General features: G+C 40.3%; 1 protein-coding gene across 4 annotated transcripts in view; it reads right to left on the bottom strand.

Annotated features, from left to right (window-relative positions):
• Positions 1-3,647: 3,647 nt before the first annotated feature.
• STK33 (serine/threonine kinase 33) overlaps positions 3,648-13,842 on the bottom strand; it is a 51,405-nt gene continuing 41,210 nt past the window's right edge. For 3 of the 4 annotated variants that reach the window (XM_063437653.1, XM_063437651.1, XM_063437652.1), the window contains exons 7-13: positions 12,670-12,757; positions 10,330-10,405; positions 8,962-9,074; positions 7,097-7,182; positions 6,508-6,726; positions 5,676-5,753; positions 3,648-4,587 (exon numbers count right to left, since the gene is read on the bottom strand). In XM_063437653.1, coding sequence (XP_063293723.1) covers positions 4,384-4,587; positions 5,676-5,753; positions 6,508-6,726; positions 7,097-7,182; positions 8,962-9,074; positions 10,330-10,405; positions 12,670-12,757 — 864 coding nt within the window. In that variant the 3' untranslated portion in view covers positions 3,648-4,383. The remainder of the gene's footprint in view (positions 4,588-5,675; positions 5,754-6,507; positions 6,727-7,096; positions 7,183-8,961; positions 9,075-10,329; positions 10,406-12,669; positions 12,758-13,842) is intronic. The other variant, XM_063437654.1, reaches the window with a different exon arrangement.

The following is a 13,842-nucleotide window of genomic DNA, read 5'->3' on the forward strand; positions in this document are numbered from 1 at the left end:
TCCTGCAAACCCAAATGCCTCTTTCGCACTTTTAATTCTCTACCTTGCTCTGTTGCTGCTACAATCTTCACTCAGAATATTTCTGCAGGCAGGTACGAGATCTCTAATCTCTCTCCCATCTTTGCCAATACGTCCCCCAACCACGCGCTCTCCTCAGTTTATGCTCACTCGCACCTGCTACGCAAGCAGAGATTTCTGCTCTGTTTCAGTCCTCCAGCCCCACCACTTGCTCCCTCGGTCCTATTCATTCGCATTCTTCTCTTGCTCTTACCCTCTCCTCTATCCTTTAAGCATGCAACTATAACCCGATTCTAAATTTAAAAAAAATAAAAAAAATGATGATTTAAAAGCCCAACCTTGACCCTTGCTCCCCATGTTTCTACTACGGTTTGCCAAGATCCTTGATGCAGTGAGGGAAAAAAGTATTTAAACCCCTGCTGATTTTGAACGTTTGCACACTGACAAAGAAATGATCAGTCTATAATTGTAATGGTAGGTGTATTTTAACAGTGAGAGACAGAATAACAACAAAAAATGGAAAAAAAAAAATACAGAAAAACGCATGTCAAAAAAGTGAAGTAGCTTTCAGTTCCATTCGCATGAAGGTAAAGTGCCGAACCAGGGGCACCCAGGGCAAGCTACTAATGGCTGTTGGGGAGATTTAACTCCAGAACAGAGTCTTGGTATATGGCCCATAGTCTGTGGGCAGGAGACCAGCTTCTACACTCCTCCATGAATTTGTGGCAAACGTCTAGGTCAAGAAGCGTTTATCACAGATGGTTTCTCATTTTCTTAAACCTAACCATTACCTTAAGCTTCTCATATTTTCTCTCACAAGTATTACTACTCCCGTGTCGGTCTCCCTTCAAGTTACTGCATGGGCTTGCTAACTAGGTGGTAGACTCCAGCTGCTACTTCACCCCTCATGTCCAGTAACTCGCCAAATCATACTGCATCCATCCCTACTGAACACAGGATGTGGTTCAGCGACTGGTACATGCTGCAATCCACTGCTCAGTAGTCTTGCACGTTCTCAGCTTGCCCTGTTAAAGTCTATATAACAAATGCAGTGTAGAGTCCCTACTCTGGCTTCCCATAAGACTTCGGGTTCAAATTACAATTCTGGTACTTGCCTATAAATCTCTACACAACACTGCTGCTACCTACCTATCCTCACTAATACACAGGTATGTCCCATCCAGAAACCTACGTTCAGCCGAAGAGCTGCATTTATCTCTCTTTGTACTGCCACTTCTGACGCCCAACTTCAAGACTTCTCCTGTGGAACTCCCTTCCCTGCTTCATTAGACTCACCATTCCAAAAAAAATGTTGAAAAGCTTTCCCTTCCCACACCTTGGTAACCCGCCCTCCAACTGTTTTTTCAAAATTAAATAAATCCTACTCTTAGCTCGTTTGAGCAGGGCCCTCAACACCCTCTGTTCCTGTGTGTCCAACTCATCTTGTTGCAAACACTTGTCTGTTCGTCCACCCGTTGTACTACGGAATTTGTTGGCGCTTTATAAATAATAATATTCCTAGTCTCCTAGGTACGTTGTGCATTCCTTGGGCACAATCTTGAAATCAGATACAAAATCAGGAGAATATTAAATATTTTTAGGCCATAATTTACAATTTTCTTAAACTGGGAGAATTCATGCATTTCTCCTGTCAATTTTCCAGAATTTTGTTTCTTAGAATAGAACTATGGAGCAAAGAAAATAAAAATATCAGCTTGTTTGACGTACTACCAGAATCATTCTCTCACCTACAGGTAAAGCCTTATTTCAAGGTAGAAACAGACTAGAGATTCCTCATTACAGTGTCTGCCTCACCGAGTGCTGTCCCATAAACAGCGCCACTTAGAAATCTCATTTCCAGATTTGTACAGATTGCTCCCTGTGCATTTTGTGGCCGCCATTCCAATCGCCGGCGTGCAGGTTAGAATATTACCTTTTCCTTATTAGCCTAATCGGAATGTGCCATGTGTCATTGCATTGCAATTTGATGGCATCTTCATTTGTTAATGCAATAATAAGAGATCACATCTTCTGCGCAAAACGATTTCCAGAAGCTGCGATACAGTGCTCAACGCTGGCACAGCTGCAGCCATCCTGCCATCACAGCACATTAATATTGCATCACATGATGCAGATCACTTTCTCATTCTTAATTGGTAGTTACATTTTTTTCCTCTGGTGAAATTACTGATTGATTTGAAGTTTAAATGAACTCATTTATTATAATTGCTAAAGTCCTGAATACAAAGTAGTTTAAAATAAGGAACGTCATTAAGAGATTGATAGGTCTAGCCGTGAAAAAAAATCCCATATGCCACTAAAGCCGCTTCCTCCTGATTGGGTATTAAATTCCAGAAAGAAAATAACAGGGGGGGTGGGGGGGATTAACTCTTCTGTTTCCAGCAATTTGACAAAAGCTGAAGCCCTTGAGTTCTTGAAGGGAACCAAGCATATTCAGGAGTTACAGCATTTAGTGGCTTTATTCTCTCCTTACAAGGAATTTAGGGCAGATAGGGTTAAATAGCTGGGTTACTTACAAAACCGTGTCTGGAATTACTAAAATTGGGAGCTATGTGGAGTGGCTCAGGAAAGGCAGGTCTCAGATTCCTTATTACAGTTTCTCCAGAAATTTTCTCATTAACTCCTAGAGAAGCTCAGTTCACAGTGTTTCCACTCAGCATATTTTTGAGAGTGACCCAGGACTATAAAAAGAAATGGCCAAGCAAACCCCAAAACGCAGATTTACTTTGCTAATGGTGCATCCAAAGAATCAGAGACGTTGACAGCTGCTAGTTTTCTGCAACTGACTGGACCTAATCAGCATTTCCGTGGCTTGATGCCTAACAGCGGTTGCCACCTCCAGAACCCAATGGCTGTGGATTTTAGAGGGGTACTTGACAGTTACTTTCATTTTTATTTACCCTCTTCCTTTCTGTGAGAGTTACTATACTGTCTCTCCTCCTGATTAACTCGGCATACTGAACAACTTTATATGGCGCAATGAGACATGCAGGGGGTTACATGAAGGGAGCCATATGAGACTGCTGGATAACACAAAACAATATGCCCAGATTGGAAGACTTCCTCAACTCCAACAGGGAATTGCAATTTTAGGCATTCATTGCTCCAAAAATTGTGAAATCTCTTTATTTTTCCAATTAATGAATAAACTCCTTTGCTTTCATTACAACTTCTGACAGTTTGTGTTTTTTTTTTTGTTTGTTTTTTTAAACAGAAATTGCATCTTGTATTAAAAGGGGCCTGTTAATTTTTTAATAGTTACCAAAGGCCAGTAAATAAATATTAATTCTTTCTAGATGTGAACATTCGTGACTTTACTTGGAATAAGTCACTCAGCAATACAGAGTCAGAGAAAGGTCGGGGCTTTAATGGAAAAATAGGAATCTGTAAAAATAAAAAACAATTATAATGAATTTCAAGTCAGAGTTCAGATGGACTCAAACATGTACCGAGATGGTGAAACCGGAGTTGTTTGGCCACAGTCAGATATAATGAACACAGAGTATGGTGTAAGCAACGAAGATCTAGTAAAAATTATAGGTTTATTTCTTTTTAAAAACAATCAGAAACGTCTAAAAAAAAAATTCCAAAAAGGAATTAAAAACAATTTATTCCAGTGTATAAATGAACACTTTACATTGAGGCAGAGATGAATGATGAGAATGAAGTGAAGGAAGATATAAAACTTCGATACTCCTGGCATAATCGGTGACTGTGGGAAAAAAGATAATAAACCAGAGAATGATCTGTGAATATGAAAATAAGGTGCTCTCTCACTCGTACAGAATCAGAATCCTAAGAAATTGGCATAACTCAGCCACTAGCTCTTCACAGTTGACACATTAGCAAATGGGTTAGAATTATTAGAGAGATTTTTTCATTAACCCCTTTCAGAGCCAGCATGAGAAGCTGCCGGCACGTGAAGGGTTAAAATTGCAACTACTGGCTTTCACCAACACAACAAGAAAAACAGGCTGCATTTCTCCAATTTCATTAAAACAACAACAAATAAATAAACTGATGAGCATTTGGAATAGATTAGATCATGGTTACAGTAACTATGCCTGATTGGTCACGGATTATAATCTAAAAACACATCTAAATGTCATCGGTCCCCTCCCATTAAGACTTTAGAGCCTGCCTAAGGCTCCCGTACAGAGGGTGAAGAGTTAGACATCCAGTCACCGGAGTATTGATCATCTGGAATGTGAGACAATCACACAAGTCTTCTGGGTGCACGTTCGAGTTTTGAGTCTGTTCTTTTTGGCAAACTAATAATATACAATGTTCCGTCCCTGGAATATTTTCTACGTTGTTTGGGAAAGTGGGAGTGTCTGTGAGGATCTAGGTCTTCTTTATCCTGAGAGAAACCGCAGGTCTCTGTGTGGATTTTAGTCCATGTTTTTTGCGAATGCTCAGTTTATCGGTCTCGCCTTTCCCGGATGCAGCTGGGGATTTCCAAGTCATTGTGGCATTCACAGCCTGCTCAGAGTTATCCTGCGTCCGTCCAAGGTTGGCAGGAGATGACGTTTTTCCAGCTGCAGAGGGCTACAATACAAAAGAGTCTGTTAGCCTGGAACAAATAATGTACAAACTATTTCAAGACATGAACCTTAGAGTTCTATATAAAGAATAATAGCATTTTGAATTCAGTGCAGGAAGTCGCCATCACCAGTATTAATAATGATTTCATGCATAGCTATGCTTTAATATATTTTATATAGAATTTATATATAAGTCTACAATCCAACACCACCACGTCATTATGAAAATTTTGATTATTTTGCATGAAATAGCCAGTCTGTACATTTACCATAATACTCAGCTACACGTGGTGATATTTAAATTTAAAGGGACACTATAGTCACCAGAACCACCACATCATAACGTTTTGTATGCAGCTCAATGTAGTGGTTTTGGTGTGTATAGCCTGTCCCTGCATGATTTTCAGTGAAATGGCAGTGCTTACATTACAGCCTAGTAACACCTCTATGTGCAGTCACTCAGATGGCCACTAGAGGTGCTTGCTATTCCAGTGCTGCACAGTGTACAGCACTGGTGTTCCGTATCTCCACACTCTGTATGGAGGCGCTGAATGTTCCCCATAGAGATACATTGATTCAATGCATCACTACGAAGAAATGCTGATTGGAGCAGCTTTGAGATTGGCTATCTCAGCGATGGAGGCGGGGTCAGCCATGGCGAGACAGGCACAGCGATTGAGAAAAGGTACGTTAAAAAAAACCTTGTCACAGCAACCTGAGGTGCGCTGGGGATTTAAACAGCCACTGCAGCATTATACGGTTCCTTTAATTTGCATGAAATTAACTTTCTGATGTTAAGCACTGCAAAAAAGGTGAAGCACGCATTTTGTTAATTTTTATTACACATATTATGAGGTGGGGGTTGACCTGTCACAATTGCCTTCTGCAAAGAGAGTGCAGACTTATTTAATTTACTTCCTACATATCTTCATTTTTAAATATTCGGAATAATAATCCATTTCAGTATTTCGTTTCAATAAAATTAGACAACTCATTACCAAAGGTGGGTTGTTTCTTTAAATACACGGTTTATATCCCCCTCAGCCAATGCCAAGCCAATTGAGGAGAACAAAACACCAATAATTCACTTACAACAGCAGGTGACTTCGGGCTCGACCCTTTCTTTTTAACCATGCCATTGGGGAATGAAAGTGTTTTTTTCTGGTTTACCTAAGAACAATGGACAAAAATCTGAGCATTATCAAGTAAACAAAAAATTGCAAAACAAAATGTCTTCACAATGGACCCCCTAAGCCCCTAAAGCAGTTTAGTTTGCTGAAGTGCTTTGTACGAGAATCGTGTCTTTCATTTTACAAAAAAAGTGCCGACTTTTATAGAAATTGTCACTTTTATAAACTAAACTTGTTACACTGGGCTGTCAAACAACTAGTCCTGTTATTTCATTTAGGTCCACTGAGCTAACCAAACTCAAGAGGCAGAAATTGCCCAGAACACCTAACTTACAAAGACTTCTCATTGAGCTGTATTGGGAAGTCTGTGATTGGAGAGTCACAGAAAGTCTGGGCAGGGTTAGAAGGAGAGGGCTTTAAAAAGGCTTCAGACAAGATATCTGCAGCTTTTGTGAGAGGTTTTAGATTTTAAAAAATAAAAAATAAGTATGCATTTAATTGTGTGTATATTTAGTAAATATTAATATTTTTTTTTTTGTATTTGCAGTGCAGTGTGATGGTCTGCTTGAAAGGGACACTACATTGCCCAATTAATATGGTAAAGCTATAGAATTCAGTGCACAAGAAGAGACAGACATTTGGAAACTTTCTATGAAAATGCCTTATTTTGTACACTGAAAAACCAAAACCAAAACAACCCCTAAATCATTTAGAACGCAGGGAGAATTCCGATTATTAAGGGATGTTCACTAGAGATGTAGTGTGAGAATTAGTTCACTAGTTACCACGACTACCTGTTTTGTCGGGGTTAATCGCTTGCTGCTGTCTGTTTCTGAGGACCCATTACTGCTGATGGGACTTGCTCGCTCTTCTGTGACAAGAAGGCTTGCGTCTTGTGTCTCACATAAGCCATTCGACTCACTGTCCAAGTGTTCGTCGTCATCCATATCGTTTCTCCACTCCTTCATCATTTCCAACACATTGGTTGGCCTCTGCACAGGGTTTGTTTCACCCTACATTGGAAAGCCAGAGATTAGAGATGTACAGTAAAGATCTATAGAAGCATACATAGATTTCCAGAGACTCTGCTGCACCTGGCCCTATGGTGTTTATTGGTAAACCCCATGTGCTTACTGCAGATTCAGATTTAAGAGTCAATGGTAAATTCTTGCTGGGCAGACAGTGTCAAGGTTAAAGCCATTTAACCAACTTGATGATGCTCACACAATACCCATGGTATAAATTAAATAAGCTGCCAGTCAGAGTGTCAGGCTGCAGTCTCTCCATGTGGCAGGGCTCCCCTGATTACATTGTAGATACAAGTTTTGCTATTGCTCTAATCTATAGTTGCACACTTGCCATTTGCCGCCCCATTATTCTCACCGTTATCCAGGGGTCATCCAGCAACTCACTGGCAGTAATCCTGTGAGCGGGATCGACTTTAAGAAGCCGCTGAAGTACATCTTTAGCTAAAATAAATAAAAAAAAACAAATAAAAGTAAAATACAACTCTAACTTTTATTAGCAAACATAGTGCATAAAGTGGTTTGGGTGCAGTGGCCCTGCCTTTTAGCCCAATAAAACATTGCAGGGTTTAATTCACCTCTACCCAGCAATACGTTTGTACATATACAGTCTTCTCAGGACAGTCTAAGAATCATGGACTCTGCTCGAGACACTTCTGAAGTCACGCTGTGATGACCTCTTCCAGCAGATTTTTTTTGCTTTTCTATATCTGCCATTCAGTATAGATAAATACATCACCCAACAAATAGCATTATTAGCAAGAGGAGCTAAGATTGAATTAAAGATCAAATAATTAAAGTAAAGTAGACTGATCAAGGCAAGTTTAAACGAAATAAGATGTAAACATAAACAGAGGCCCCAAATTTCAGCTCAACCTTCCAATGGTTAATAAGAAGCTGGTGGAACGAGACATACAGACGGCTGTGTATTAGATTCGCCCTCTGCTCAGTTACTTGTTCCCCTGACAGTCTGCAATTCCTGCTTACGTGAATCTACCTAAATGACAGTTTACTTGCTGTTCAACTTCAATAAACACCCCGTAATTAATCTATATCATTTATCAAAGACATAAAATAATATATTTACACCAATTCTAGCTATTGTTAATGATTTAAAGAGTCTACTTACCATCTCCAGTGCCACAGTCATGCCAGATACACCAACATAACACCCACCCGGGCTCCCACCTACATCCTGTCTTTCTGTCTCACGGCTGGCCCGGCTTTGGAAACCTACCCTTAGTGGGGCAAACCTGTGATGCCTGAACAGAGTGACTTTTGCTACTCTGACTACTGTAATTACTCTTCTGGTAAACGTGAGGCAGTCTTGCAAGAGGAGTAATCACAGTAACCACAGTAACTACAGTTCATGTAATGAAGCTGCAGCACAAAAGAGTAGGAGAACCAACTACAGGAGGCTATGGACATTGACCACACTGTCAAAAATTGACTAATCTACTTTTTAGCATTTGTGCCAACACACACACTATATATAAACGTGTAAACTCTTAGAGCAAAAATCATGTGTATAGGACATGCACTCTTTATATTCTTTTAAGCACATAGTACGGCGGAACAGTCCCTGTAAAAGGGCGGACATTTGAGGGCAAATTTCCCATTGTTAACACGTTGGGCAAACTATACCACAATGATGGCAATAGACACGTCCGTTGTACATAGTGTAACACTGCGATCCCTTTAAGGTAAACTTTTCTTTTCATTATTAGCAAATTGATCTCTTTTAAAACACAAAACAAACCCTGGGAATGTGGCCCTTCAAACACACAACAGATATAACATTTCACAATGGAAAAGAGCAAGCAGCTAATCAAGGGCTCCCCTGTTCAGTGCATTAGACGGCTCTCCCAGGCCGGCCTTTAAAACGTTAAGCCCATGCAGTTATCTCAAAGTGTTTTTCCAAAATGAAAATTAGACAACAAATGAGCAGGGCTGCTGTTCATTGTGCCAACGCACGGCTAATGTAATCAATCAATAGCAAACCCTTTGCTAAGTGAAGTCCCTTGTAAGGGGACACAATAGCCGACACTAGCCTGGGGTTTTGGCTGGTAAAGGGCTTTTTTATTTTAGAGCGATGCGGACATTCCTGGGGCACATTGTATTACAGCTATTAAAAGCTATTTTCAATGGCTGGCATGCTGATCCTGGCCTTATAAAGCAGAGGGGGAAAAAATACATTTGTTCTGGTTTGTTCCGAGCACTTACCAGCACTACTGACAGTAAGCCAAACGTCATCTGAAAAGTCCAGCTCACCCTTTCTTATCTGTTCAAAAAGTTCAACTTCCGAGTTCGCGATAAACGGTGCATTCCCGCAGAGTCTGAGCAAAGAAGAAGCAAATATACCATTCAATCCTCCATAGGCATTTATTTAACATATTATAGTTTATACTTCTCATACACTGAGGGCTGGCAATTCTGTATCTAACAGTGATCTGCTTTTGCGCAGAGCACTCACACTTTATCTTCCTCGAATTTTGAGTCTATTTCTTTGACCCCATTCACTGTGGACAAAATTCAAGAGTTTGATTTGCGAAGCCCCAGGTTCTAGCAGAGCAGATACAGGTCTATGGAACATGCATCTTGCTCTGTGTTGCGATACATGCGGAGGACAGCTTACAGCACCTGCTTAAGAAGATCTATAGGCGATACCACTGTCTTGCAGGATTTTCCCATAGGCCCCTGTACTGTGCTCTGATCTCCCAACTATTTCAAACAAGACTGCTAGAATCCTATACAATCGATTAGTTTTTTATTTTTCTGTAAGGTCAGTGTTCACAGACTAAGCGAGGGACCCATAAAAGGGTTAAAACAAATAAGCAGCTCCATTATGACAAGATAGATACACTAATAAATAAGATTAAAAAAAAAACTCATTTTCCACCATTCAATTATTTTATTCAACATAACCTAATTTCACAACTGTCATGAAATCCGCCATTACATAATGATTGCCATCAAAATGCAAATGCGTGTGTTTATTTTACAGACCTATAAAAAGATATTATGGGCTGAATAATGAAAAATCACAATTAGTCTAAGGGAAAAGCAAAAGAAAAACGTCCCTGATTTACATGTTGGCTGCTTTCATTTTACAATTTTGATCCTAAAGAGAGAGAGGGGAGAAAAAAAAAAATCTATCTTCAATTACATGTTTCCACGATGCGTTTTATCGGGGCTTTTAATTGAAACAGTGATGGAGAAAATAATGACACAATGGAGTGATCTCAAATTAAACTATACGACATTTCGATTATTCTTCTCTGCGGAGGCTGTAAACAAGACAAAGTTTCATTTCCACGTACAAATCTATAGTTCATAGACGACAAAATCTGGCGCTGCATGTCTGTCCCGCAATGCTGAGATTCAAGGTACAGAGGTCACCATGCTCAAAGATGTCAAGGTGAGCCATCACCGATATTAACTAACCCATAACAGAGTACTACACTCACATTCTGAATATTCACACCAGACACAGTAATTGCAAAGTAGTAACACTTTATAGGTTTGTTTGTTTTTTTTTATAGAAAAGAGAAAATAGAAAAGTGTATTTGTAAAAGAAGACGACCTACTTACAACATGTACATAATTACACCGACACTCCAAATGTCACATTGCTGGCTGTAATCGTGGGCATTGATAATTTCAGGGGCTGTCGACCAAGCAAAAATAGTAATATTAATAATAAAGAAACACTTATAAATCCTTAAACACACTGCACAATGAACGTGCTGATGAGGTATAATTTATTCCCCGATGAAGGGAGCAGATGTTTAAATGAATTATGTACAAACTTTAGCAATTCACAGTGTCCCCTTAAAATTGATGACTTGCTGAATATGTAAATGATTGCTCATATTTTCATTGTTTGCAGCAAGTTTGGGAGCAGATGGGGCAGGATACACAGGTATTTTAAGGCTCAGATTTTAATGTTTGATGGATCAGCTGCTGACTTGGAAGCAGCGATCACGAACGTTCTTAGTGGATAAGTGTATAGAGTGACATTGTCAGCACGGCACTGAACCTGCAACCCACAAAAGCAAAAATAAAAAATTTAAAAATACAGGGATTTTTTTTTGTTTAGTAGAATGGATAGAATAAGGTTTGCAGAGTGTTAGGGTATCAGTCTGAGTAACAAACACTTTGGAGATGTCAGTCTGTACTTTCCAATATAAATACGCATAATGAAACGTGTATTACACATATCATCGGGGCTCACAATATCCATTTGGGGAGTGAAAATTCAGCCTTGGCAAGTAGAAACTCAGCCATAGGGAGTGTGCCACAGACAATCCAAGCTTGTAGTGGCGAGTAAGGCCTGGCTAGTAGCGTAGCGTACTATTGGCAGATTTTGCAGACATAAACCACAAGATTTATAAAAGGCTCCAATATAATAAGATTTTATTACCATGACCATGGTGTGTAGTGTAGGGATTATGGCTATGGATTTTAGCGTATGGGACAATGTTTAGTGACCATGAAATGTAATGTAGGGGTTAAGGTTTAGTGGCCATGGAGTGTAGTGTTAATATAATGTTTAGTGACCAGGGAGTGTAGTGCAGTGTAGGGGTTAATGCTTTGTGATGGAACAGTGTAGATTTTGTAGGTGGTTAATTAGGAACAGTGTTCGTACAGTTTCTAGCAAAAGGTTAATGTATTGTCGGGGGTTAATGTAATGACTTCATGGTTACAGCAGCACCAGTAAAAACAAGTCCCAGCGCTGCCTGAGATTAGTAGGAGTTACTGTACACGTGCCCCTCAGAAGAGTCACTCCCACTAATCTCTGGCAGACTGGGACATGTATTTGAGAATAGTGATCAAAGTATTTGTCCTGCTCAGACTATATTTTATGTTAAATAATGAAAATCCAGTGCTTTAATTTACCCCGTAAACAGCTGAAAGAAGAATAACACAATAGTGACTTCCATACAAACTCAATCTTCTAATCAAAACAAAGAAAGGGAGGGATGCTAAAAAACTAGTAAGAGACACAGAGAGGCAGAGAGAGGCACAGAGAGAGAGAGAGAGAGAGAGAGAGAGAGACGGAGAGAGAGACACAGAGAGGCACAGAGAGAGAGAGGCAGAGAGAGAGAGAGGCAGAGAGAGAGACACAGAGAGGCAGAGAGAGAGAGAGAGGCAGAGAGAGAGAGAGAGGCAGAGAGAGAGAGAGGCAGAGAGAGAGACACAGAGAGGCAGAGAGAGAGAGAGAGGCAGAGAGAGAGAGAGAGGCAGAGAGAGAGGGGCAGAGAGAGAGACAGAGGGGCAGAGAGAGAGAGGGGCAAAGAGAGACAGAGGGGCAGAGAGAGACAGAGGGGCAGAGAGGGAGAGAGGGGCAGAGAGGGAGAGAGGGGCAGAGAGAGACAGAGGGGCAGAGAGAGACAGAGGGGCAGAGAGAGACAGAGGGGCAGAGAGAGACAGAGGGGCAGAGAGAGACAGAGGGGCAGAGAGAGACAGAGGGGCAGAGAGAGACAGAGGGGCAGAGAGAGAGAGAGGCACAGAGAGAGAGAGAGAGAGGCACAGAGAGACACACAGAGACAGAGAGAGACAGAGACAGAGAGGCAGAGACACAGGTAGACAAATGTCTCTTACTATCTCTATCCAAATGTCTCTTACTATCTCTATCCAAATGTCTCTTACTATCTCTATCCAAATGTCTCTTACTATCTCTATCCAAATGTCTCTTACTATCTCTATCCAAATGTCTCTTACTATCTCTATCCAAATGTCTCTTACTATCTCTATCCAAATGTCTCTTACTAGTTTAACATCCCTCCCAGTCTATATATTTTGATTGGAAAATGGAGTTCTGATGTGAGTCACTATTGTGTTTTTCCCTCTTTCATTGTATATATTTCACACAGACACTGAGTTATCTATTCAGATACATTTCACCCCAGCCCTACATGCCTTCCTTACCCATGTAAATCGGGGTCCCGCAGGTCGCCTGTAGCATGTTCTCACTGCCGACTCCCCCTTTCTGCACAGCTAAACCAAAGTCTGTCACCTGCAGCAAGAAGAGGCTTTCAGTTTGGAATTTAAAGAGATTCAGCAAACTTCGTACACCACAGTAAAATGGTGTAACTTCCTAGAAATTCACTGAATACAGACCTGGATTTTTGTTTAATTATTTTGTCTCCAATAAAACAGATCTAAATTTTCTGATTTCTGGCAGGAGTACCATAGTCACCCTCCAAATACCTACCACAGTATGAAAGTATTTTTTTGGAGAGCAGACTGGATAGATTATGAGTCGTTTTTTTTTTTTTGTTTTTTTTTTATAAAATATTTGTTTTATGTTGTTTTTTTATTCCTCCTTTTGCACATATAACATAGATCACTCTGGCTTTAAAAAAAAAATTACAAAAAAAATTGTATGCGTGATATTTTTTCCACATGTAAAAATTAAAGACTTTACGATTTCTTGGTCAATAGATTTCTTTCAAGAAAGTGCAGTATTAAATAAATGTGTGGTAGATTTGTGCTATATGTATAACCTAATTATAAACGCAAGTTAAGCTTCAATTATTTACCAAAATGTGAAAATAATGCATTTGAAATCTGTCAAATCTGTTTCTACAGTCCTACAACACACATTCTATGATGTGCTCCTGTATTAAAAAGGTACACTATAGGCACCCAGACCACTACAGCTCATTGAATCCCTGTCAGTTTACCCTGCTATTGTAATTATTGCAGTTATTGACAAACTGAAAAAAATTCCACTGCAGGATAACTCCACCTCTAGTGGCTGCCTACCACACAGCCAATAGAAGCACTTCTGGGTCCTTCGAGGACTTTTGGTCTGTTAAATGGCGCTGGACGGCCTCACGCTTTCCCATAGGAAAGCCTAATGTGATCGCCGCGCATGCACATTAAGCCCCCCACCAGCTGACGTTGACGGAGCCTGACCAAGCGCCAACGGACATCGACACTGGAATCAGGTAAGTGACAAAATTGTTTTTAAGCCTTTCAGGGAGGGGCACAAGAGGGAGGAAAACAACTTTGAACTCCTAGCACTATATTTTCCCTTTAATAGATGGGGTAACAGCTTCAGGAGAGATAGGACTTCCATTCAGGGGTGACGAAGAT

This window comes from Pelobates fuscus, chromosome 12 (genome assembly GCF_036172605.1).
Source record: "Pelobates fuscus isolate aPelFus1 chromosome 12, aPelFus1.pri, whole genome shotgun sequence".
In the NCBI taxonomy this organism is placed as follows: Eukaryota; Metazoa; Chordata; class Amphibia; order Anura; family Pelobatidae; genus Pelobates; species Pelobates fuscus.